This window comes from Notolepis coatsorum, assembly GCF_963971535.1.
Source record: "Notolepis coatsorum genome assembly, chromosome: 4".
NCBI lineage: Eukaryota > Metazoa > Chordata > Actinopteri > Aulopiformes > Paralepididae > Notolepis > Notolepis coatsorum.
This window is the reverse complement of record NC_140168.1, coordinates 67,823,300-67,851,180: the sequence shown is the minus strand read 5'-3', so window position 1 is coordinate 67,851,180 and position 27,881 is coordinate 67,823,300. Positions and strand designations below refer to the sequence as shown.

The following is a 27,881-nucleotide window of genomic DNA, read 5'->3' as shown; positions in this document are numbered from 1 at the left end:
TGTGTGTGTGTGGGGGGGGTCTCTCTACCTGTTGAGGAGGGCGAAGTCCTCCTTGCAGATGGCGATGCCCTCCGGTCCCACCCCTATTGCCAGCCGTTGGCCGTCGGCATCCCTGGCCCAGTGCCACTCCACGCCATAGTGCTCCAGAGAGGACACCAGCTGCAGCGCCTGGTACTCCACGGATCCCTGGCTCAGGCCCTCCAGAGCCTTGTGTCTGGAGACGATGCTGGGGGGAGACAAGCGGCTGGTTCAGACCATGTTCCACCGTGTATAGCGTTAAATAATAATCCCTTTAAGCACAAGGTAGGCCACTCGTTTATCTACCGGCCACCACGGTGGGTGGATTCATAATAACCTCAAGACGAAACCAGAATGCACAGCACACCAACGTTGAGGTGAAGTTCAGGCTGGCGGAAATAAACGCTTTAAAAAAGCAGAATTGGCCTCAAACATCTAGCTCTGTGGATGTGGTCCAACTCTACTTTTTTTTTCGTTTCAAATGGATTGATGAATTCAGCCACTTTCTCCATGTTACCACCAGTATTGTTTTTTCTTTCTTTTTTTTAAGAAGAAAACTCTCCAAAAAAGGCTAGCTATCTAAAGTAGTGTGCAGTGTAGACAAAATGACCCACAACAGACAAAGAATAACCAGCATTTGGCTGGGAGCAAGTGATTATTTCCCACCCAGCTTGGGATGAATACATTAAGAATGGCTCATCAGACACATGTTCTCATCCTAGCAGGGAACGCCCAGTGATTATACATGAGTAAGCAGCCCCCAAGTACAGCGGCCAAGAACATCTATACCTCCAGTCAAACCCTCCCCTCCCCCGAGGAGTACAGTCCTGCTTGTTCAAATCACCCCTATTCAGTGTTCACAGTCCTGCTGTTCATCAGATGCTTCAGGCAGCAGTGGTCCAGTTTCCCCTTGTGCCGATAAAGACCACAGAGTCAAGTAAGAGGATTTCTCCATTGTAATATCACTACCCCAGGTGCAGATGATTATATGATAGAAGGAGCACGTTCAGTGTTAGACTCCCTAGATGCAACACTGAACGGCACAGGAAGTCCTTCATTCTGACAGCCATCAGACTCTCTAACGCATCAATGTGACCATTTTTACACTTATTTATTACGGTACATTTTACTGTATATTTCTGGCTGTATATTTTATATTTAAGATTTTAGAATGTATATCCATACCAGAATGTATATCCCTGACCGTATTTTATTCTTCATTCTTATTTTTTTATATTAATATATTCTTATTTTAGTCTTATTGACTACTTAAATGTTTATGGTTTACTGTGAGCGATCTGTAGTGCCGAATTTCCCTCAGGATAAATAAAGGATTTCTATTCTATCCACATATCGTGGAGAGGAAAATACCAGATGCCCTTAGGGGGGAAATGGGTGCTGGGTACATATCTAGCGTATATATGGAGCGTGCAAACGCCAGTAACGTGACGTGTGCGTGCAGTATTGAACAGCTGTGCCCCCTGTGCCAAGTCCAACACATGGAGGAGGGGATCTATTCACTTGAGACCACAGAGGAATGAGTCTCAACAAATGGCTATGGAGGAGACACTCCAAGTCAGCAGTTTTCTTTTTATGGAAATGGGAATACAGTCAAGAATTCCCATCACCAGAGGGTGGGACGGATAAGTCCGGACTGACTGTATGTGGAAGAGTGAAGAGACGTCGCCCCCCTTTCTCAACATTAATCCTTTCCATTCGATCGTCTTGACTCTAATCTGATGAAATTTCTCTCTTTTCATCTATTTTTTATTTGTACGTGGGGACGAGTAGGGATGGATATTGGATGTATACTATGGTATGGATGGATGGACGGATAGGTTTACTAGTCCAGGATCAGTAACATCTATACTGGTACTCACTCTTTTGTTTATGTAACTATGCACTTATGTTTTTGTTTTTGTATGGGTGATGGGTAAAGAAAAGTGTCAAGATTTAAAATATACGTATGTACATTTGTGTATGTATGTATGTATGTATGTATGTATGTATGTATGTATATCTATGTATGCGTGTGTCTATGTGTGTACATATACTACACCTAAATGTAGAGTGACTTCATTGACACAATAAAGTATATATAAAAAAAATATATATCTGATGAATAATAAGGAAATCAATTACTAATGTAATGCCGTCGTGCTTCTACATACAGTGACCCTGGAAATCTTCCAGCTGATGAAGTTCATTTTGTACCGTTACATTTAATTAGTGTACTGCTACATTTCATTTTAAAGACGGCACTCCTTCTCCCGACACTGCCAAGCCGAAACCGGTTCCTCATGCTGTAATGTAATCTCATCAGGACGCTCGAGTCATGTAATGTTGTTAAGATGAAACGACGGGGCAGCAAGAATTGAGCTCTACCGTCGTTAATACAAAAGCCTCTCGCTGATGACCCGCTCGATTGGGATTTGATCACCAAAAAGACCACCTCAGTGTCATTTAGCTAAATAACTGAAAAATATCCACCTGGATAGGAATAACCAAGAGGTCATTACAGACAAATGATGTCATCAGAATTGAACGGCTGTTCTAACTAGAGTGTTATTAGCTTGACTGAGACAGTATTTTTGTAATTTGTTCTTATTTGCAGACAATTCAGCTTTGCTCATCTCACATAAGGATCCGAGTACAGGAGAGGTGCTAGGAGAGGCTGTCTTGACACTAGGCTGAGGCTCTCACTTCACTTGGATCCAATCTGCTTGCTTCATTAAAGAAGAAAGCACAGGTGTCACAGAATAAGCTGATCAGGGTTGTGATGGGATAAGGATCTTGTGAATCTTGTTGAGGAGTCATTATCAGGAGCTCAACTGGCTACCAGTTGAGGCCAGAGTAGCCCAGCTTAGGCTCAACATTGTGCCCAGAATAATCATTATATTGAGACACAGAAAACATTGGTATGGTTTTATGTCCGATTATCACATCCTCAAAACAGAAAGATAGTATTCAAGTTAAGAATTGGCAAAATGCCCCTTTTAAGATGTAGGTTTAATAGGTGGTGAGTCTAGCCTCTCTTTTAAATACTATCCCAGTTTCCTTAGACCACACATGGCTGGACAGGATGGGTTTCTCTAAGACCATGGAGGACATTCTGCAGATACATGCATTACACTTCACCAAATCAGAACTCAATCCCAGTAGCTTTACCAGCAAACATGATAAACACAGAACACCTAGAACTTGATTTTAAGTATTTTTTCTATAATATGGCCTCTATCCACGATGCATATTAATCCTTAGGAGTCTTCATTTGGGAGAACAGTGCTGTGTGAAACAGACCTTTGCAGACCTGTTCGCGTGATGGATGGTTTTAATAAGGGTACTCGCCAGGGTTGTAATTTAACGCCAAATCTGTTCTCATGCCGCTTTGACTCAAATGCAGCCAACTTTAGAACTTTGCTGCAGGGGAGTGAGAAACGGACACAAGGCGTGAGAAAGACAAGAAGCTGCACGGACCCTTCTTCCCGTCACAAACGCTCTGATAAGCATGGTTCTCTCAATTCCTGTCTGCTGCTCATGCTGCTCAACCTTGAAAAGGGTTTTTATTCATGGCGATATTTTAGCCCCGAGGAAGCAGGCATGTTTATGTACCCGTGTGCTTGTGTTGTGTCAGTTTGGGTTGTTAAAATAGCCCCGTCAAGAGAACTACCACTTGATACCCTGTTCAGTATAAGGAGCACGTCCCGGGCTCTAGATGTTTTTGAATACTTGGCTCGGGCTCAGAAACTAAAACATCCATTACACTACCATTAAGTGTCATGACTACTTTTCACAATGTCTCCACAAGACAGATTGTTATCCAAGAGGTAACAGGAGGGCACTGTCAAATTGTGAGAATATAATCCACCTCAAGCGCAGCCTATTCAAGAATTTTTGTATCCCGTGTGAACGAGGGACACAGTATTTCTAAGGACGCAGGAGAGAAGGTCCAGGCGGGATTCGATCTCAAGATGGCAGAGGCGGCATTGTGTGGTTCTATGTCGAGATGGCCTTGATCACTCACACCATCTCCTGACAAGATTATTTTATCAGGATTTCTATGACATTCTAAATCCTGTGTGAGGGGGTGATTGATTAGTCACTGCTGCAGCATTTGAAACCTCATCAGTGTAGAACTGTAGACTATCATAGGTTTATGTCATAATCCAATTACATCCCCCTATCTGTCCCCACTGAGCCTGTGACCTTATCAAGGACGGCTCATTATTGCTCTATCAAGTGAAGAGCGTCATCATTCCGATTTATCAGGGCGTATATATGGGGCTGACAACATGTGTCACGGTTGGTATTTCCTGTACACGTGAGGCTTAGGGGGGAGAATGGCCAAAATGTATTGGTGTTAAAAAGGGGCACTTCACCAAAAAAACAATGCTGGTTTGCACATAAGCTCACGCATTCAAAGGCTGCACACATTCATTTAGTTTGTTATGGAGAGTAAATTAGTTTGCCATTTCTTCATCTACATCATTTCATGGTGCTGTAATTAACACAACACAAGGATGCAATGTCCCTGATTAAATCACTGGTGGCCATATTTAAAACTAATTTACTCAATGTCCAAGCTTCCACCATAATTCAGATTTATGGAGAGCAAAAAAAATCAGTCATCTTCAGTTATGGGGGCCAAGACAATTCATACAAATTTGTTTCTCTTGAAACAACTTTTTAGAGATATTCTTAAAATGCAGTCCATCTTAATATCTACCAACTTAATTAGCACAAAGTTGCAGGTATGCCATTTCTGTTTTTCCAGACTGAGGCTGCTTACTACTAGTGCTAATACGTCAATACTTGTATTGGGGGCGACAGTGGCTCGGGAGGTAGAGCAGTCGTCTGGTAATCCGGTGTCCTTGAGCAAGACACTTTAACCCCTAAATTGCTCCTGATGAGCAGATTGGCACCTTGCATGGTTGCCTCCGCCATCGGTGTGTGAATGTGTGAGTGAATGGGTAAAATGTGAGCAACAAAATTGTAAAGCGATTTGGATAAAAGCGCTATATAAATGCAGCCATTTACTTGTAGTAGTACAATTAGTAAATGGTGGTAAAACATCTTCCAAGTAGTAGCACTAGATCCCGATAATCAAAACACTGCTCACATAGTTAGAAACACCTTTCACACACACAGTTATACGTCTTCATCCCAGAGAGACTAGTCGTACCTGTTGGCGGTGGTGGGACTGGGCTCCGTGCCGCACAGCTCCGAGTAACAGTACTTGGCTGTGTTTTGGTTGTAGTCGCCGAACTCGGCCTGTGCCAGCAGGGAGCTCAGCTCCTCCGCCTGCTCGGAGGCCATGCGCAGGTGTCCGCTGTGGAGGTCCTCCTTCACGTGCATGAAGAACACGTGTCTGGTGGAGGGGAGGACAGAGACGGACACGGTAAGTAGGGAATTAGTATTAGTAATGTATTTGTTCCACTTCAAAATGGGAAACAGGGCTGTTTCAATCGATTTGAGTTGAAGTAACAAAATGGGAGCTGTTCTCAGAGGCTCAAACCCAGCGAGTTGTGTACTATTCAAAATAATGTCCGTGTCCCTGTGCGATGCGTTGAGTGGGAGATTATGCTCATCATCCACAATCTGAAAACATTCGTGTGCGATAGTTTGGGCACAGGTGCAGGTACGGGGGTGGATACAAGCTTGGAGCAGGTGGTAGTCATGAAGATAGGATTACAACACAGACGGCAGGTGTGTGCCTGCCTGTGTGCGTGTGTGTGCATGCTGTGGAACAAAGAGGAACAGTTTTGAAGGAAATTATTGTTGTGAAAGTGAAGTCACTTTCCCTTCTGCCTTTCTCTTTCACACACCAATATGGATTTGCTTCTTGTTTATGTTTTGGAATGCATTGACTGGGGGAAAAAGTGGAAGTTGAGAGAGGAACTTAAAAAGTAGGGGTGAACTCTCACACACGCACAGGTATGTTATTGTCCACAGGTTGTTATTGCAGAGGGTTTCAAAATGCTTGTTTTCGTTCCGGTGCGAAGGTGGGAATTAGGCGAAAACTAAAAAGACAAGCATTGGTGAAGAAAATGTGTTTTTGCTCCCATCAGGTCAGCCTGGAACTCCTGGTGTGAGGGGGGGGGGGGGGATACAAAAACAAGCTAAACTCTCAGAAAGATAAAGAAGCCACGTCCCGGCAGGCCCCCTTCTCCACCATTGTTTTGACCAGAGGATCTAAGGAATTCTTTCCCTTCTCCCTGGAACAAACGGGAGAAGGGAGAGACGTCAATAAGGAGAAATGTAACCGAGAACGGCACATGGCCGTTGACCTTCGACCCACGAGACGACCCCCCCCCCCTCTTCAGATCCAGGGTTTTCATTATTGTAATCACTTCAAAAATATGTGTTATTATTCAGGGTTCCCACAGACATTGCTAAATGAAATTAAAGGACCTTTAAGTACTTTTCCAAGCACACGTTTTTATTTTCAAGGATCTTGTCACTCGAAGGATACAATTCACTTTTAAATGTTTTTTTTTTTTGCATCTTCTTGGCCTGCTTGCCAGCTAGAGAATCACATGCAAAGAAATGAGGAAAAGCAGTTGGAGCGTGCGAGACAGCGACGAGTCAGATTTTTATAAAAAAACAAAAAAACAATTTCTCGATTCAGAACAATTTGATCATGGATGAACAAAACATTCAATGTGAATGGTTGATTTGAATTAAGGACTTTTTAAGTACCTTGTTAAAAAAAATTGCCTGTTCACGGAATTCCAGACCTCAACTTTTTTTGGTAAAAAATCAAGTACTTTAAGCACTTCCAAGGACCTTGTGCGAACCCTGTATTATGGATGGCAACTCTGGGTTGGGCTCCTTCTCAGGTTCTCGTTAGGTTAGGTTATTAAACAACTGAACAATAACTGGAGCCCGACGGGAACAGTGTGATACAGTATGGGAGCAGCCCCACAAATCACCCTCCACCGTAACAGAGAACCAGCCCAAACCGGTTAGACAGCTCTCTTGGCCCGGTGCTTTCCAGCTCTCTTTTCTGGTCCCCTGGTTTATCCAAGGGCTCCTCTCGATTATGGTAAAAAAAATCACAAGCGATTATTTTGATTGATATTGAAATCACGATTATTAAAACGTGATTATTCTTGTTTTTAGAACATCATATGATGACGACTGAATTTGTTTTAAATTGCTCTCTACCAAAGGCTGCCTTTCTGTCATCTTCTACAAATTACCAAAGACGTATTTCATAATAATTCCCTCCTCCCCTTGTCAACACGAGCTGAAACTACTGTTTGGGCTTGGATGTGGGGGGGGGGGGGGGTAGCGCACTGCTGTGAAGGAGGGGGCGTTGCATTTACAACACAAGACCAAATGAGAGCAACATGGCGTGCTGCACAATAATAGTTTCATCTCCGTTATCTTCGTGGGAAGATCGTGGGAAGCCAAAGTCATGACACTCGATTAAATCACCCAGCCCTAGTTTATTCTTTTGATCACTTTCTCCTTCCCTCACCATCCGTCTCGCTCTCCACAAGACCAGATTCATGAGTCTATCGGGATATATCAATACTGGTATAGGATATCAGTCTGGATACCAGGCTCAAAGTAGGGTATCGTGTTGGAGAATTCCCCCCCAACACTAAAATCAGAGACCAAGAAAAGGTGTAACATGCTAGAATCCAAAGCCTAGTGACTTTAAACACATTGAATAAATAACATGTTAACTCCATTGGAGGAATGGGTCTAAGTCTACACTGTTCAGTAATCAGTACTTGGCATCAGCCGATACAGACGTTTTACAGAAGTTAGTTCTGTAAATAGTTTTACAGAAGAATAGTTAGAATAGTTTTACAGAAGTTACAGAAGTGTAGACAGCCAGTCATCTGCATCGGTATGGGTGCGTCTCTAGAGTCAACTGATAAACAAGAGGGAGACAGCCTTACCCCTCCCCCCATATGTCTCCTCTCTTCCCGTGCCTCCCTCAAAGTTCTGGCTCGTCATCTCAGATGCTGGTCAGCTGTGGAGATCCACTCCTCTTGTTTTTCTCCTCTCACACATAAGTTACATGCATGCGCCGGGCCTAGCGTGACCCTGACACCGCCCAAAGTGCTGTATAGTCAACATAGACAGGCTCCCAATTGTACACCACCCATTTGAAACAAATAGGTTTTTGAACATCTGGCTCTAATCGAGATAGAACTTGGAGGTCTAGTTATGGCCCACAAAACAGCCAATGTTAAGATTCTACGCAAGATTCTGTTTGTTATTGGTGCTGCCAAACAACCTATAAATCCGTCTTTGAAGCCAGATGTGAAGAGACGTTTTTGTCAAGGGCCAAGACGTTGCAGTCGCTTCGGACAGCTATCTGAGGGGGACAGAGGAAGCATAAAGGGGTCAAATGGAGGTGGCGCTCGTAAACTCCTTTGTTCATTCGGAAATAAATTGCCCACAGGGCTGACGTCTACAGAAAGCAGGTATTTTCTCTGATGTCTCCTGTGTATTTGATGGGGGAAGGGGAACGACCCAAGGAATGGCACTTCCTGGGTTGTCTGGTGTAGGTTAGGGTTAGCTGGTTGTCTGGTGTAGGTTAGGGTTAGCCGGTTGTCTGGTGTAGGTTAGGGTTAGCTGGTTGTCTGTCCTAGGTTTGGGTTAGCCGGTTGTCTGGTGTAGGTTAGGGTTAGCTGGTTGTCTGGTGTAGGTTAGGGTTAGGCGGTTGTCTGGTGTAGGTTAGGGTTAGGCGGTTGTCTGGTGTAGGTTAGGGTTAGGCAGTTGTCTGGTGTAGGTTAGGGTTAGCCGGTTGTCTGGTGTAGGTTAGGGTTAGCTGGTTGTCTGTCCTAGGTTAGGGTTAGCCGGTTGTCTGGTGTAGGTTAGGGTTAGCCGGTTGTCTGGTGTAGGTTAGGGTTAGCCGGTTGTCTGGTGTGGGTTAGGGTTAGCTGGTTGTCTGGTGTAGGTTAGGGTTAGCCGGTTGTCTGGTGTGGGTTAGGGTTAGCTGGTTGTCTGGTGTAGGTTAGGGTTAGCCGGTTGTCTGGTGTAGGTTAGGGTTAGCCGGTTGTCTGGTGTAAGTTAGGGTTAGCCGGTTGTCTGGTGTAGGTTAGGGTTAGCCGGTTGTCTGGTGTGGGTTAGGTTTAGCCGGAGCAGCAGCGCGCGGCACGCTGGGTGGCCGAGACAGACATTATCCCGCGAACGGAAACGTTGAGGTCTTGTGGGAGAACATAAGGACACACCTGGGCCAAGAGAAACAAGTCCTGGTGCTTCATACGGGGCTGCAACAGCAGCAACAACAGCAGAAGCAGCTCTGAGCCACTGAAAACAAAGAGTGTCTACTGTACACCATAACAGAAGCCCTGCGGCTGGCTAGCCTGAGGCATAACAAACACTGCTTTGATATGGTGTCAAACAACCCATTTTCCACGCACACACACACAGTGCTCTATTGTGTCATGCCCAGCAGGAGTCATGTGGTGGAGCTCTGTTCGTTAGCTACCTGCATGACACAAAACAATAGGCCTGACCTGTGGGGGAGGTTACTATAGGTCATAGACTAGAGGTTACTATAGGGCACACTGAAGAGGTTACTCTAGTTCAGCGGGCTTTGACCGAGGTTACTATAGGACATTGAGCAAGGCATTTAATTCCTTGCAAAGCTCCTGTTGGCACAACTCCCAGGCCCCCATCATGAGTTTGGGGCATTGTGATATTGTGGCAGCGGTATTGGTAGACGTGTGGTAAAACAATGAGCTTTAACATTACCACAATGTGTACCAGTGTGGAGGTTACTATGGGGCACTGGTATGAGGTGCATGGCACACGATAGGGGTGGGAATCGCCAGAGACCTCACGATACGATACTATCGCGATACTTGCGTCACGATACGATAGTATCGCAATACTAAATATATCGCGATACGCCGAGTATTGCGATTTTTTTTTGATCACATTTTATTTATTACCTTTTTTCAACTGCAAAGTAAAGCCTTGTCAACATGTTTTATCTAATAAAATAAAGTGCAGTCTGTTCATCTCATTTCAATCATTTTTATTGCAGAACATGGTATTTTCTCAAGCAGACTGTAATCTGTGTTGCATGTACCTGACAAACTGAACTGTTTGTATTACAGTCATATTCCAACTTAACTGAATGCACGTGTGTGTGTGTGTGTGGACTACTGTACTATTACAGGTATTGAAATGAACAATGCTTCTTCCTTATTAAATTTTTTTCTTCTTTTTTTATGAATAATTAAATATTGATACTTGGCGTCCCTGTATCGATACAGTATCGCCACACAAAGTATCGCGATACTACTACGTATCGATTCCCCCCCCCCCACCCCTAGCATCCGACCTCTGCACTCCTAGCCTCCCATGCGCGTGTGTATGCATGTGCATAGCTTCAGGCCTAATTGCCATGAGAGAGGAATAATTAGGACTATATTGACAGTCCATTATATAGACTAGGTCACGACTGTGCCTAGAGGTTGCAAGAGGTCAAGGGGCCTGCTGTCCACGAGCTTCAGATTAAACACCCTGGAGCCAGAAGGAGCAGCACTGGTTCAAATCTTAGCAATGCAGTTGTTCCATGGGGGGGGGGGGGGGGGGGGGGGGGGGGGGGGGGGGGGGGGGGGGGGGGAGTGCAGCCTCTCATTTCAGGAATGGAGGGAAAGTGCAGCACTCTCTAGGCATGACTTTAAAAATACTAGTGTGGTTAATGTTTTAAATCTCTAGTGACCAGTCTGTTTGCCCTTCCAGACATCAATGCCAATTCCTCATATTGAGACACCAAAGGCTACCGATGCGTGTAGACCCGTTGTACGAGTCTTTGATAGGTTTCCGTCGACAGGTCTCCCGTGTTACACCTCCAAGGCTGCTAATCTGTGAGATGGCAGACTCCGCACTGATGACTGACAGACCGACAAACCCCCCCCCCCCCCCCCCCCCCACACACACAACAACCACCAGACAGGGACGTGAGGCAGCGGGTGTCCCCGTGGCATGCCGCTGCCCTTGCATCCGTCAGGGTCCATCGTCAACCCCACTGGAAGACAAAGGGCACGGTGGAACAATGACGGCGAACATGCAAGCACAAACTCAAGTGTCTAAGCCGAGGCTGCAGCTCAAAAAGCCAGACCTTACCTTCTTTACGTATTCTACCCTTTTCCCCAATACGAGCGTAAAGCTTTCGAGAAGGATGTCACAAACTGCTTTCACCACACAGTTAAGAGTTATGACGGCACTGGCAGTTTGACGCGTAAGCAATTTACTCGCCTCTTACTGACGGGAACTGACCGGGCATGTCGGTACGTGGCTCCTCAAAACATGTTTACTCCGATTCAAGCCCATGAGATCTACCAAGGCCCAGATACAAGGTGACAAGAAGAGGAGAGCATTCCTACAGACAACCTGTAAAAATTTACAGATAAGCAAGCATGCTTTTAAGCCAAAAAGGGGGAATGTCGTTTCCATGCTGCCATTTCCATCTCTGGGGTGGAACTGTCTCACCACGGAGCTCCGAATAAGAGGTCATTGTGTGCAGTGTAAAATATCACAACACTCGCCATCACCTGGACAGTATAATGGGGGGGGGGGCCTTGCAGGTAGGTTAGGTGGGCCTGGCGGTGGTATGATGTACGGGAGCGTAGGCCGGCAAGGCAGCCCGGCTCACTGAACCGTGACTCTGCCCGACAGAATCTCATAACAGTGACCTCTTGCCACCCACCACTGGGCAGGGGAACGCCAGGCCGCATCAGGCTCACACAGTGGGGGTGTCATCAGCGGTTAATCCCCTCCACCGCCTCTACTGGACACGTCACAGCATGGAAATACCCACACACACATTTTGACCCATCGAGCGATAAAACATCATTACGGAGTCGTCTGCAAATAGTCATCAACACCACACCGGTTTAATACAGTAGAGGCCTCACCCTGCCTCTTATGCCCGACGGACAACACAAAGACCCAAATGCCAGGAGGTCCGTCCTTAGACCAAAGCCTCCTTGGCCTAGTTCACTGCATCGTATATCTAGTCGTTCCTTTCTCCTCCATAAAAGATGACAGCGATGGAAGTCTTAAGAGGCTTAGTCATTCATCGGCATAATACCCAAACATAATACCCCATCATGAATGCCTTCAGACTCTGAATGGGGGGGGGGGGGGGGTGGAGGGGTGTAATGGCTACAAACAAACGTCATCTGGTGTAACGTTACTGCATGTTTGAACACTTGATTGCGTGTCTGGAATAATTTAATTAAAGCGGGCCGTGTAGCCCCAAGAACCGATGATGGGCGTCTGTGAAATGGGTCACTGGCTTCTGATCCGAGATGGCAGACAGAGGGAGATGAGGGAGTGATGGTCTAATTTGCATAGCTCCTTCCACAAGTGGTGAGCAAAAGACCCAGCTCTCCGAAAACAGTTTGTGACAATAAATGTCATCGTAGTCAAACATTGCGATTGTAACATAACTTTTGATGTTTATACTTTCCAGGGGCCAGAACGAGTGGCCACTGGCAATGTTTATGGGGAAAAGTACGTATCCAGCGACTTATTAGAAAGTCAATGAAGGTCCTTAAGTCCTTTCGTTCTTCCCCCTCTATACAGGCATTGTTTTGCCTAAGTGAGTAACAGTCTGCATCAGCTTCGCAGGCCAGTAAATGTCAGTCGGCTCTCCACACACAGGAACAAGACGTCCCCAACCGACTGAAACCTTACACCTCTGCCTAGAGACGGCTCCCGGCAGCAGCCAATCGCCAGGCAGAGCCTCAGACCTCATCGGCCGGGCTCTCAACAATGTGGTTTGCGAGTTAAGTCAAATAACGTTGCAGGGAGCTGTGCGCTAGAGGGAAGGGTTACTCTCGGTCAATGAACTCTAGTAAACCCAGCTCGCCGGCTTCTCCCCGGATGGAAAGTTGGCCACTTGAAAAACTCCTTTTCCGACCAAGCGAGGGTGTCCGCTCGTCATAAAAGAAACCCCCTAAAACACTGAACAAAAAAGAAAGAAAACAAACTTTAGTTGTGCCGAGTTGAATTCAACAAGTGCCACATCGGGGAGGGAGACAAAGGAGCCATTTGTATGCTAACACGCACAGGGTTACAGGCTGGCACTTGGCACCGGATGGTAAAATGGTAATTAAAATCCAATCGTGGATGCCTTGGGGGCAACGATCACACACTGTACCCAGGCGGCTAAGCTTGGTTATCATGCCGAAGCAAGGGCTAACATTATAGTTTTGCACAAGAGAAACGTGGCCCTGGGTTACTCGAGTGCAAATAGCGAGAGTTGTTCCAACAAGTCAGAGAAAAACACCTTCAACACTGATGATGTGATGAGACAAGGCACCGCAGATGTTTTTTTTTTTTGTTTTCTTTTTAGATCCATATAATCTCAACTACTCAACAACTGCCCCCTCCGTTAAATTGTATATGGTGTATGTGAACGAAATAAATTACCTGAACTTGCTTCCTATGCGTAACTTTCAATATGAGAGGTACAGTACAACGCTCCCACTGAGACAAAGGGGATTCTTTTTTAGAATCCTCCCAGTTTTATAAAGAATGATCTGGAGGGGCAAGAGAGCTCCCTTCTCATACTGTAAAAGAAACAACAGTGTACTAGGGAATAACAGCAATGTCAAAGTTGGACACCTTTCGTCATGCATGGTTAATTACCAGCCCGGTTTGAACAGTAAGGGCTTCCTTAGTTAGCTCATTCACCTTCCGGCTACTTTTACTTGAAAGGCACAGCCCCAGAAGGGCAGAAGGGGTCGGGAATCAGGGCCCTACAACAACTTGTGTTAATGGCTGTGCCCGGCGTGGCTAATCCACATTAGCCTGATCAGAATGCTAAACGCCAAGTCTAACGAGGGGAAAACATTCTCGTATCCCACAACGGAGCCAAGGAATACCCTCTGGTGTGAAATGATGCAGATAACATACTGCCGAGGCCTCCGGGGTCAATTACCCCTGAACCAATCAAAAGCATGTCCGTGTCCCGGATCGGGGCTCCTCCGCCAATCAGGAACATGACATGCCGCGGAATCTGCAATGAATACAAATCAGTTCATTACGGCAGAATGTTGTTGAGCGTGAAGAGCCGTGAGCGTCTGCTTCTCCGTTTCACCATCGATGTGAACTCTTTTCAGTGCACACTCAACCCTGTTTACAAGCCTCTTTCAGTGCACACTCAACCCCGTTACAAGCCTTCGTGCAAAATAGGCTCTTGCAGGTCCCCCAAAATAGAAGTGGAGGAATAAGAGGAAGCAAGCTTTGTGCATTAGGCAGGATGTGTGCGCTATATATACAGGGCTGTACACTGCGACGAGATTATCGCAAATTTCCCCTTTAATTGGCCGTTGCGATTGGTAAATAATATTTGGGGGCGGGCTTGCGAGTAGTGATTTCAAGCCTTGCATTCGCATTTCACTCCTAAATGATCCAAGGCGTGTGATGGCGCTGAGCACTCAGGTATGATCAGCGGGGAAAATCAACTGAGCACTCACTCTGATAGACTGGCTGACTGTCTGATTTAGCTGTGAAGAAAAGTAAAGTTAGTAGTAGGGATGGCAGGGCTGTACGCTAAGCTTTTTCACTAGGGGCACACTTGCCCCTAAATGAGAAATTTAGGGGCAAAAAATATTTTTTAGGGGCAAATTTTTTAATAACAATTTTACCATTATTAAAAAAAATATGTTCCTCCTGCCTCATTACTGTGGTCCTTTTATTTAACATTTAAGTGCGTTTGTTTTCAGGTTTGTATCTTTTATAATGAACCAACTGAGTGTGTAAATCACTAATAGAACAAAAACAACAAACTGTGTGTGTGTGTGCGCTCGCTTGTGTAGTGCTCCTTGAATGAGATCATCACAACACACACACACCATTAATCAGGAGGAGAAGAAACTCTGCATACATTTGTTTCACAATGAAAAGTGCTTTAGAAATCAAATGAATTATTATTATTGTAAATAACCTCATGAAAGGTTTATTATTTGTATGGGTAATTACCTGCTTCATATTTGTGATGTTACTGGTTTCAGTGTGTGCCTAAAGTGATCAATGTGTTGGGCCGTTTATAGAGATCTATGCCAATTAATGTTTATGTATATCCGGGACTTTTTTTTTATAAGAATTGAGAGGTATTTGTATATATGACCTTTATTTTGATAACTGTTGCAACGCAACCTTATTTACATTTGCGCTTTTGACAGTGAAATGTTCAGTCCAACTTAGCTCGAAGGAAAGACTAATAAAAAAGGTTTAATTGACCCGTATGAGGCTCTTACGGTAGGACTTTGATTGTTTATAGAAGTGGAATGTAATACTATGCAAAACGAGAAATAAACAGTGATTTTACCAGCAGTCATTTCATTTCATATACGGGGAACCGACAATTATTAGTATTATATTATTTGCATATCGTCTCATTATTAGATAGATAGGTTGATACTTTATTGATCCGCGGTGTCAATTTAAGTAGACAGTATTTCACGTCCTAATAGTGGGGTACTCACGTAATGCATGGCTGATCCTGAACGTTAGAAGTTTCCGTGTCCCCGTCAATCAATCATCACATCATCACGTCAATCATCTTCATCTTATCATCTCTCCACATCGGACGTGGTTGTCATAAAATTGACTGATATCCATTATCCACTCCGTTGTTCTTGCGGAGCAAGAGCCATATTATTATTTAAAGGAAGCGGCTACATTCAGTTTCGTTTCGCTAGGAATTATGGGATTTGGTGTTGGATGTATAGACTACGCAGATAGGGACATGGTCTTTAATCGCACGATAGACTACAAGTTCCAAGTATATAGCGTGACCCAGATTCACTCCGCGCAAATCTTTTTTTTCACTCAGGCTATCGGTGATCGCAGTAAGTTCATTCATTGCCGACAGATTCTTTCATAGCACCACGAGCTCGCGTGAGTGGCGTCATCACACGCCTTGGATAATTTAGGAGTGAAATGCGAATGCAAGGCTTGAAAGCACTACTCGCAAGCCCGCCCCCAGATAATATTTACCAATCGCAACGGCCAATTAAAGGGGCAATTCGCGATCATATCATCGCAGCGTACAGGCCTGGATGGGAATCGATGGTTCCTAACTGGGTTTTGGTCATATGCTCCCGAAATTCTCCCGCTGTTTGGCTGCTTCTATGTGCAGTGAAAACTACTCGAAATGCTTTAGAACCTAGTCATTGATTTAGTTCAGGGTTAGCCGCGGAGCTAACGCTAGCTAACGTGAGCTAATCAAGCTCACAGAGAGAGATAAACAGCTGACAGCAAGTAGTACAGGTACAAATACAATAAAACAAGGGGTGGGGGCTGTTGTGTAAACCTTGTACTCTTTAGTTCACATATAATAAGAGACGGAGGGTTGACTGTTTACTAGTAGGGAGTCCTAGGGACCGTGTAACATACAAACAGGTCCGTGTAGCAACACGAGCCCATAGCTTACAGGACAGGGGCCCGGGGAGGGAGCTCTGTGTGTGTGTGTGTGTGGGTGGAAGAGAGAGGGAGAGAGAAACGGAGCATGATTTAGTGTATGTCTTAGAGCAGGCGGCTGTGTTGTAGTGTGCAGGCCTGAGCTGTGCACGTCTCTAGAGCTGTGTTGCAGTGTGCAGCAGATACTGACTATGAACACTGTTAATACACCGTTATCAATGAAAGAAGAAATGTTTGCAGCTGTGGTAATACGAAGTTCAGTTGGTTCATTATAAAAGATACAAACCTGACAACAAAAGCACTTAAATGTTAAATAAAAGGACCACAGTAATGAGGCAGGAGGAACATATTTTTTTGCACTATAATGGTAAAATTGTTATTTAAAAATGTGCCCCTAAAACATATTTTTTGCCCCTAAATTAGAAATTTAGGGGCAAAAAATATGTTTTAGGGGCACATTTTTAAATAACAATTTTACCATTATAGTGCAAAAAAATATGTGTGCCCCTAGTGAAAAAGCTTAGCGTACAGCCCTGATATATATATATATATATAAATAAATAATAAAGGGATGGGGCAGATAAAAAAAAAAGGCTGAGAGATGCAGGGAACCTCAAAGCGTGGAGGGATTAGAGGAAAAGGGGTTTTGATACAAGGGGACGGAGCCAGCGAGAAAAGGCATTTATGGAAAGTGTTCAGAGTGAGCGTGTGTGTGTGTCGGGGGTGGAGGGGGAGACGCAGGAGGTCAAACTATCCAAGATCACAGCAGCCAGTGAGCAGCCACAGCCTCGTTTCGGGATTTGGGCCCACTCTATAAATAATGGGTGCGAGCCTGGATAGCAAACAATGATCACACACACTCCAGGTCTTTGATAAAACCATCAATAATCACTGGGTCTGCCAAATAGGTGCCCTCCAGCACCCCCCCCCCCCCCACCCGAGAGGAAGGAGATACATTAACACCAAACGGACCCGAATAGTCAACTCTTGCGAGTGTGTTCCAGTGGGGCGCAGACTTTATATGGCCAGCGGCAGAGGCACTCCGAGTCTTATATAAGCAGCTCGCTGGATTCTCTCTGTGCACAGTCCACCATGCGTTACATAACAGGGCCTGCAAGGAAGTAGCGGGAGAAAGAGAGAGAGGGGCCCACACCCATCAACTCAGCTGTGTGTTGCAGCACTGAGGGGGCCCCTTTACTGTGGGGAGGTTTTGTGATGCGTGTGTTGTGCACCCGTGTGTCTCCTGTACCCTGCTCAGGGACATGTCATTGCAACTCACACACACACACACCCCCGTTACTGGCTCTCCAGGATTAGACTGTGGTGGGTGAGTTGTAGTATTTGGTAGGGATGCACCGATCCGACTTTTTCAGTCCCGATACTAGGGCTGACCTTCAATTTATTTTTTGGAATTCGAAGCTTCGGGGCAGAGTTTAATTTTAATTCGAAGCTTCGAAATAAAATAAAAATAAAAATATATATATCTCTTTTTTTATGTTGTGGGACTTGTACAGCACTTTGTTCAACTTTGTCAGTGCTGTAAAGTTTAAACCTTAGACAAACAAAACACTTTGCTTTCATGAAATATTGTAAGCAGTCATTTGAGGCTTTATAAAAGCAGCACAATGAACACAAATCTGTCAGTGCTGATTCCGACCTCATCTTAAATAACAAACAGCATTGCTTGTTGTAATTAACGAGAGGCAGAGTTGATTTAGCAAAAAAATAAAAATCATATTTTTTTATATAAACGAATTTTATTTTCATATTCGAATCCCATGCCCATCGAACGAAGCTTCGAAGCTTCAAAGTATTTAAGACAGCCCTACCCGATACAGATACCTGGGCTTTGGGTATCGGCCGATACCGAGTACCGATCCGATACCCATTGTTCAATTACTAAACTGTATTTAAGTGTATTACCTCACTGTGTGGAAGAGACTGGGATCATTATTTTGTGCAAGGAAACATCAGGCTTGACTTAAAACATTACTTTCCTAACTTAGTGAAACAAAATGTAACAAATTAACACAGATATAAATTAAAAAAAAGATATAATTTTTTTTTTGATAATGGTCTCCGATACCCGATCTAGCTATTTTTGTCATATCAGGGTTGATATCAGATATCGGAGCATCCCTAGTATTTGGTGTACCGTGTATATTTGGTTTGCTGTACCTATAGCTCTGTCACCAGGGACAGTGTGTTCTATGTGTACACTTTTAGGTACTCCTAAGCCAAGTATGTAGTGGTCGTGTCGGGCGACGTGGACAGTGCAGCATACCTGGGTGACAGGCCGATATAAATAGAGAGTAGCACATGCCACGTGGTAGACGGGGACAATTCCTCTTCTAGAAGACAATAACAACCAGGGTTTCCACCAGCAATTATTTTGGCCGGGCCAACAACATTCTAATTTACCAGCCAAATGTAACGACCATATCTTGTAATACGCGTGCGGTTATAAAGACATGCATGAAAACATGGTTAGGGGAAGTAGATCATAGATCATAAGTATTTATGAGTCACAGGAGTCTTCAATAACGTTGAATTGTGAATAGATTTGTTTGCTGATTTTTTTTAAAACACACCAACATTTTGGGAAATTAGCTTACCCTCTTCTCCAAAGAGAGACAAGAAGATAGATACCAGTTTCCTCTCTGTGCGTTCAGTAGAAAGCTATCTGGCTGCACGTTAGCCTAGCTTAGCACAATGAATGGAAGTGGACAGTGACGGGTAGCCTAGGCATTGTCCAACTAACACCCCTCCCGAAGGCTACCCAATACTGTCCGCTTCCATTCATTGTGCTAAGCTAGGCTAACATGCAGCCACATAGCTTTCTACTGAACGCACAGAGAGGAAACTGGTATCTATCTTCTTGTCTCTCTGGAAAAGACGATAAGCTAATTTCCCCAAATGTTGGCGTGTTCCTTTAACAATATATTTGTTGGCAGACGACTCCTTGGGACAGTCTCATGTTAATACTGCTAACGTTACATTAACTGTAATTATCAAGCATAGTGTAGCTCATTCTATGTACTTCATACGTGTTGCCTCGCTGAAATGTGGATTCGATGTCATGACGGAAAGATGAGCTAGATCTGTTGGGGGACATTTTGGCCCATACTCGGGGCACTGTCTATGGGAGACTTTACACCTGATGACATCACAAGTTTGAAAGTCCCCCCCCCCCCCCCCCCTCTAGTTTCACTCTCTGGGAGGGAGTAGGCCATGTTCACAAATATTGATTGAACTTTCCAAGGCTGTGGAAATAACATAGGAATTCAGAATTTGGGTGTTCCCTTTTAATTGCTAAAGTCAGCACTGAAGGCTAGACTAGAGAATGAAAGTAGTAAATGTAATGCAGCCAATAGTCCAGAGTACAGATACAACAATGTGTGCTAGTGTGCATGTTATAGAGTGTTTGTGTGTGTGTGGTGGAGTAGCTGTTCGCGGTGCAGCACATGAAGAGCGGAGGCCGTGGTGGTGTAGCCTAAGTAGGGCAAAGGTGACAGCACAAAGAGGGGCTAGAGAAATGGGCCACGGCCAAGAGCGCCGGCCAGGCTCATCTCTCTGTCCCGGCAACAAAGACCTTGTTTTCACAGCAGGACGCGGCGCTTCTGGTCAGTCACTGACTCACACACAGACGTTGAGAAACGACAGAAGGAGTGAGTAGAGACGTTAGTGTTCACCACGACGCTGGTCTGGAATCAGTTTTGGGTATAGTTCCAACTACTCTGACTCACTCCTGTGTTCTTTCATCACCGCAAGGTCACCTCTTCTTCAGTAGACTCGCTCCATATCTCTCTCTTTCACATGGATCTTCCTCGGGTGTCATTTGTAGGGAATAGAGCGGCTAACGGGACTCTCTTGTTCGGTAGCGGTTTCCATGGTTTTACGTACCATAATGACGCAAATAAAATGCTCTTACACCATTGAGCAGTGTGATGCAGCCATGTGATCCATCCGAGATGCTGCTTTTCAGAGGGAGGTCAGAGGAGGGCACAGCGTGTGAGTTACAGATGTGACAACAGGGCTCTGATAGAACAAGACATTCATTCAATACTACCTTCAGAGAGAGAATACTACCATCAGAGAGAATACTACCTTCAGAGAGAATACTACCGTCAGAGAAAATACTACCTTCAGAGAAAATACTACCTTCAGAGAGAATACTACCTTCAGAGAGAATACTACCTTCAGAGAGAGAATACTACCTCCAGAGAGAGAATACTACCTTCAGAGAGAATACTACCTTCAGAGAGAGAATACTACCTTCAGAGAGAGAATACTACCTTCAGAGAGAGAATACTACCTTCAGAGAGAATACTACCTTCAGAGAGAGAATACTACCTTCAGAGAGAATACTACCTTCAGAGAAAGAATACTACCTTCAGAGAGAATACTACCTTCAGAGAGAGAATACTACCTTCAGAGAGAATACTACCTTCAGATAGAGAATACTACCTTCAGAGAGAGAATACTACCTTCAGAGAGAGAATACTACCTTCAGAGAGAATACTACCTTCAGAGAGAATACTACCTTCAGAGAAAGAATACTACCTTCAGAGAGAATACTACCATCAGAGAGAGAATACTACCTTCAGAGAGAGAATACTACCTTCAGAGAGAGAATACTACCTTCAGAGAGAGAATACTACCTTCAGAGAGAGAATACTACCATCAGAGAGAATACTACCTTCAGAGAGAATACTACCGTCAGAGAAAATACTACCTTCAGAGAAAATACTACCTTCAGAGAGAATACTACCTTCAGAGAGAATACTACCTTCAGAGAGAGAATACTACCTCCAGAGAGAGAATACTACCTTCAGAGATAATACTACCTTCAGAGAGAGAATACTACCTTCAGAGAGAGAATACTACCTTCAGAGAGAGAATACTACCTTCAGAGAGAATACTACCTTCAGAGAGAGAATACTACCTTCAGAGAGAATACTACCTTCAGAGAAAGAATACTACCTTCAGAGAGAATACTACCTTCAGAGAGAGAATACTACCTTCAGAGAGAATACTACCTTCAGAGAGAGAATACTACCTTCAGAGAGAGAATACTACCTTCAGAGAGAGAATACTACCTTCAGAGAGAATACTACCTTCAGAGAGAATACTACCTTCAGAGAAAGAATACTACCTTCAGAGAGAATACTACCATCAGAGAGAGAATACTACCTTCAGAGAGAGAATACTACCTTCAGAGAGAGAATACTACCTTCAGAGAGAGAATACTACCTTCAGAGAGAGAATACTACCTTCAGAGAGAATACTACCATCAGAGAGAGAATACTACCTTCAGAGAGAGAATACTACCTTCAGAGAGAGAATACTACCTTCAGAGAGAGAATACTACCTTCAGATAATACTACCTTCAGAGAGAGAATACTACCATCAGAGAGAATACTACCTTCAGAGAGAATACTACCTTCAGAGAGAGAATACTACCTTCAGAGAGAGAATACTACCTTCAGAGAGAATACTACCTTCAGAGAGAGAATACTACCATCAGAGAGAGAATACTACCATCAGAGAGAGAATACTACCTTCAGAGAGAGAATACTACCTTCAGAGAGAGAATACTACCTTCAGAGAGAGAATACTACCTTCAGAGAGAGAATACTACCTTCAGAGAGAGAATACTACCTTCAGATAATACTACCTTCAGAGAGAGAATACTACCTTCAGAGAGAGAATACTACCTTCAGAGAGAGAATACTACTTTCAGAGAGAGAATACTACCTTCAGAGAGAGAATACCAATTAAATAAATACAACACACAAAAGGAAAAAGGTCTGAAGTTTTGATGCGGTCGGTTGGTTGCATCAACATGTTGGCTCATGTCGCTTTTGAGCTGGAGCCAGTGCAGTGGATCCCATCACCTAAGCGAAGCGATATTGCATCTGAGCCCGTGGATTGAATGACTGCTGGAGCTAAAAATAAAACTCCTAAGCTGACGTTGGCCGTGTGCGACTTTTAATTAGTAGCACCTCACGTCCTCCAGTCCCTGTCGCCTGCTGCCTCGCATCTCTATATCTCACCTTTTCTTTCCCAGTGACCCGCCGACCTGCTCTGGGTGCCTCCATCCACCAACCAACACCCAGCCTACCCACACCACCCCCCTCCCATGATGGCCATCTGTTGGAAGACCCAGCTAATCTGGTGCAGGTCAGGGCGCCGGTGGCCGCACGTCCTCCACTTTCCACTACTAGAGCTTACCCAGCCAGGGTAAAGGTGAAGAGAGAGCGTGAGAGAGAGAGGGAGAGAGAGAGAGAGAGAGAGAGAGGGGTGAAAGGGAGGTGAGCGAAAAGTGTGAGGGAGGAATAGGGATTTTTTTTTATAGCCAGCGGTGGTGATAGAGAGAGACTAGAGATGAGTGGGTGAACGAGAATGCGAGCACACACGTGGAGGGCAGATGGCCGAAGGAATCCAGCCAAGGCTGAGAGATCTCAGTTTAATAAACAGCTCTAAGTGGCATACTGAGAGAGAGAGAGAGAGAGAGAGTCAGACACAAAGAAAGAAATTAAGAAGTACACATCAGCATTTAACGACACAAAAAAATACCCATAACTACGTTCTATCCCACCCCCCCATGAAGGCCCGAGACACCAGGCCCTCGTGCTGCTGCTGCCTGGAGTGGACAGACATCTGATGTTGTTATGGTGGATATTCTATCTCTCTCTCTCTCAGCCGGCTGCGAGCACGGACCGCATTTATAACATCAAAGGAATGGGACAAAGCACTAGGGGCAATACTGAGTCAGGATTTGGGCTTGTCAGGACTTGTTACTTTGTACCAACTGGAGGGGGGGGGGGGGGTAGAGAAAGCGAGAGCGAGAGGAGAGATAGGAGGGAGAGAGAGAAGCAATACTATGAGATGGAGGGGTAGAGAGAGAAGCGAGATGGGTTAGTTAGTTAGGTAGGTACGGTAGTAGTTAAGAGTCAGTAGTAGTACGTCAACGCTTTTGCTTGCTATTATCTGTTTCTGAGGGGGCAGGAAGAAAACCCCTGGAGCCTTCCAGCTGTGCTGTATTACTGACGAAGCACTGCGCGCGAGAGTGTGCATACTGTATCTACACGATACACAACAAAAGCCCACAGGCCTCGGAAAGAGAAATTAACTCATTCAACAAATGGCCGCTCGTAACCTTGCCAACTCCGATAAGGAAAACAAAAAGGCGAAAAATCAAGTCAAACTGGATCTAACCTCGTTACCAAAATAGTAAACTGAGGAACACGCTCTCTACTCAGACAAAAAAGGCAATACACAAAGCAACACAGAGTGAGAGACAAAAAAAGAACAACATGTATTCCATACCATAGCCCTGAGCTGAATTACCCCCCCCCCCCCCAGTCTGTGGAAGGAGACAGAAGGGACCCTGAGGGCCAAGCGTGAGCACTCACACACTCACACGTCCCTTGAGGCAGCGGATCGCATTTCCTGCCTTGCGCGCTCGGCAAACGACCTATAGTAACCCTCACCGTATCACGGGTGCAGGTTACTATACAACGCGTTCTGCTGTACTTCACATTCTGTACTGTAAAAAGGGGGGCGGGGTTGCCAACTTTGTCTCTTGAGTTTCACTTTTCCCCCAGCTGTCTCGCTCTCCTCCTCCGCTCGTGACTGAAGTAAACATGAATATTTAACAGCGAGCGTCTTCTCCTCTGAACCCCACGGTATAGAAGGCTCAGAAGGAGATGAGTAGGTTTCTAGGGAGAACGAGATTGTGCCGTGAATTAGCTAGTTTAATAATGCATGTCCATGGGTGTATGTGTACAGGGGGGCAGATGTGTGCGCGTGTTAGTCGTTTGGAAAAACATGCAACATGTGTAATGAACATACTAGATGCATAGAGGAGTCAGTGTGTCGTTTCCATTTTTCCCGTGCACGTGTGGCTAAACGTACCTCGTCTGTTCCTGCAGGATGAGATGGGGCTCCACGAAGAACTTGACGCGCAGCCTCAGTCGACAGGGAGTCATGTTGTCCATCTGCTGACCGATGCGGTTCCTCAGATTAAGCCACAGGTTCTCCCCTTTGCTGCCCAAAAACTGCAGCCCAAAGTAGTCCACTTCAATGATCCCTAACTTCCGACAAACCTAGTGAGGGAAAATAGAAACAAGGAAGAGGTTCGAGTTATAACTTGACACAAGCGCTTTTTGACCAGATCATTTGGATGAAATATGAGGACGCCGACTATAGTTTGTTACTTCCGTTTCATTTTGCATTTCCACCTCATTGATTTGCATGATCATAAAACACAACAAGACCCCATCCTGCAAGCTCAAGATGGGGGGGGGATTGGGAGCAGTTTTTCCGGAGGTGTTTGAAGTACCCCCCCCCCCCCCCCAGGCTGGCATTATGTAAAGATCGAGCGTGTATGTGTATACGGCCAGAGAGAGGGACCCCGGGGCTTGAGATAAGTCCCCTCCAAACACAAACACACACACATGGGAAGTTGGAAACGTGCAATGTATGCGAAAACGGCCTAAATGCGAAATACGAATAGAGTGAAAGTGAAAAACAACTCGAGGTTAGACATTAAAAGTCCTGATGCAAATTACGTAAGATAATATAGTGTGCATGGACATTGGAGTGGAAAAAGACTTTGAAACATAAAACACATTAAACATTTTAAATAGACAAATTCAAGTCCCAGATGATTGGTTTTCACCAAGAACATTTCCGACCGGAACGGACCCGAATGAGTGAGTGAGAAAGCACCCCGAGTCATTGATCTGAGAGATTGACTATTAGCTGCGAGCGCTTCTCCCGAATGAACTCGAGTAACCTCGACAGAGCCGACTGGGTGCCTCTGAGTCAGAGAGGCTCTTGACAAAAGCAAGTAGACCGCAGGAAGTCATTCAGTCAACGTTAGGAAGTTCCCCTGCATTCATAAGTAATATAAAGAGATGCATTCTGATAATGACACGTTAATGCGTTCATTGTCAATGCGTTCATTGTCAATTGTATTCATTGTGTCTCGTCATCATGCAACATAAAATATTTTTGTTTGCAGGTGATCGACGTGCAACAACGTTATAGATGCTTTTTTATTTGGATTGTTGAAAAAAAAATACCCCAATAATAAAAAACAAAAAAACACATTATAGCATCGATCGAGCAACTTGGTTGAATGAACGAACAGCACCTTCAGGTAGCAGTCAGTCAAAGCTGTCGGTGTGTATATAATGCAAACAACGAGACGTTTTAATCCAAACAAAATGCAGTAGAAGTTTCACAAGAGCTGCTATATTGCGTGCCCTGTTGGGTCGTGACAACATGAATATGAAAAGCTACAGACACTGGGGGGAACGTGGTGTGTGTGTGTATTCAACACAGCAGCATACCTTATTCAAACAATCTTCACCGTTCGCCTTCGAATCAACTTCCACTTCCATCACCACCGAGTCCGGACGAGTAACGTGGCAAAGCATTTTTACTCTGTCTTGTCTTGTTTTGTTTTCTTCTTTGGTTAACTACCACTCTCTTGACTCTTAAAAAAACATTTAAATAAAACAAATCTCGGTTGCTTTCTTTATTAAAAGCCCCTACATGAAGCCTTCGGTCACTTCCACAAGCCCTCTCACGCTGTCTCACACTGACACAGTGGCTCAGCCAGCTGTAAACTGTATCAATGAAGCGCTGCCTACTCCGAAACCGACCAATGACAGGCCATTTAGCATGAGCGCTGCGACCAGGCAGCCAATCATGAGTCCCGTCACATACCTCTCCTCGCTCACCGTGTGTGAGGGGAGTCCAAGGCGCCCTCATCTGGCCCGCCGTTTGCATGTTTTAGATGCAAGAAGAAGAACATGTTTACTTACGGTTTACTTTACAAACAACTTTGCAGGTTAAAAGTACGACTTCTTGCAGCTTGGTCCAAAACTGACGGCCCCAAATAAAAATGCAGGTGATGAATGAATGAATGAATGAATGAATGAATGAATGAATGAATGAATGAATGAATGAATGAATGCAAACTTTTAACAGATTGCAGAATGGGTACAATACAGTACGGCTCAATACACACAATTGTTAAGGGGATGCAGACCAGAGAAAGATGTTTGTCTTTTTTACATCAGGGTCCCCCATTTTCAATTCATAGTGACATTTATGACATACACAACATACATGACATTTATGGCATAGGGACATACATGACATACAGGTATTTAGTACTGTTACATTTGTGACATATACGATATGCAAATATACAGTACTGTTACCCATAGATCCTGATATACATATGGTGGGGAGGAGACTGTCTATTAGGAGGGGGTGGGGGTGGGGGGGGTTGGACATTTACGGTGGCCAGTTTCGAATTGCAGCCTCATGATCATGTCTAATCTAGCATCAACCTTTTTGCATGCCCTCCAATAGCCCTCGACTCACCTGCAAATAATGCAATGGCCATTTCTGCAAACTTCGGGAGACCTTGAGTCCTTGACATTTATTTAATGGTATCTTGAATGCCTTTGGCTCGGTAGGTGTGAATTATGTATGGGAGCACAATTCAGAAATAGCAATGGGAACGAATTCTGGTCTGGCATTTACTTATTGTACGTGCTTTCAAAACCATCTGCATCTTTAATGCTGCTTGCTCCATTGTGTGTGGCAAACTCTCCCATCTCTCATTCCCTGCGACCTTACTAGGATATGCATGCAGCACCCGTCTGGTCTCTGAGCCTGTGTCCTTACAATAAAGACACAATTGCAATGCAGATGGGGGACGTTTTAAGCTTTGGTCACTGAGCCTCTCTAGTGAGCATACGGTAAGGTTGAGGATTTTTATAGACCTATTGATTGATAATGATAACCCTCCCCCTCTTTCTAATAGCCGGTTATCAGAAAAAGTATATTGGAACAAAAACGTTGAATGCTCCATGAGGTTAGGCTTAAACAAATCCAGAACCTATACCCTTTTAACCTGCCAATTGTGATTACAGTTCAAATTGACTTGGGTTCCTTTATAAAAATCAATGAATCACCTCTCCCTCTCTCTGTAATTGGTATATAGGCTATGCGTAGCATTGGAATCACAATGAGATTGCTTTGTGAAAAGGTGACTGTGAGTTGAGGATCGGCCATCGCCTCACGTCCCAATCAACATCCTCTAAAGTGCTCAAGGTTGTAGTAGCCACATGGCAGCGGCAGCACCTTGGCTGCCTTTCATAAGTGCCTGTCTTTCTTTATGATTGCAGAGGGGAGCTCCTTCCTTTCATGGACCTGCGCTCTGGCATATAGAAGGCAATTTCCTTCATTTAATAAGTCACTCTGACCATTATTTTCAGAATATTTAGCGTATTTTATATTTGAAATATTATTTTATTTTAAGTGTCAATGTGCTGTCATTTTCAAGTCTCCACCAGTGGCAGCATTGGCGCAGTGGTTAGCACTGTTGCATCACATAGCGAGAAGGTCCAAACCCCAGCAGG

The 27,881-nt window shown here is 44.6% G+C and overlaps 1 protein-coding gene across 1 annotated transcript in view; it reads right to left on the bottom strand.

Annotated features, from left to right (window-relative positions):
- Positions 1 to 26,031, bottom strand: part of mylipa (myosin regulatory light chain interacting protein a) — a 36,798-nt gene extending 10,767 nt beyond the window's left edge. Inside the window, exons 1-4 of the mRNA XM_084312346.1 lie at positions 25,794 to 26,031; positions 24,352 to 24,542; positions 5,201 to 5,386; positions 29 to 226 (exon numbers count right to left, since the gene is read on the bottom strand). Coding sequence (XP_084168472.1) covers positions 29 to 226; positions 5,201 to 5,386; positions 24,352 to 24,542; positions 25,794 to 25,880 — 662 coding nt within the window. The 5' untranslated portion in view covers positions 25,881 to 26,031. The remainder of the gene's footprint in view (positions 1 to 28; positions 227 to 5,200; positions 5,387 to 24,351; positions 24,543 to 25,793) is intronic.
- Between the last annotated feature and the right edge of the window lie 1,850 nt (positions 26,032 to 27,881).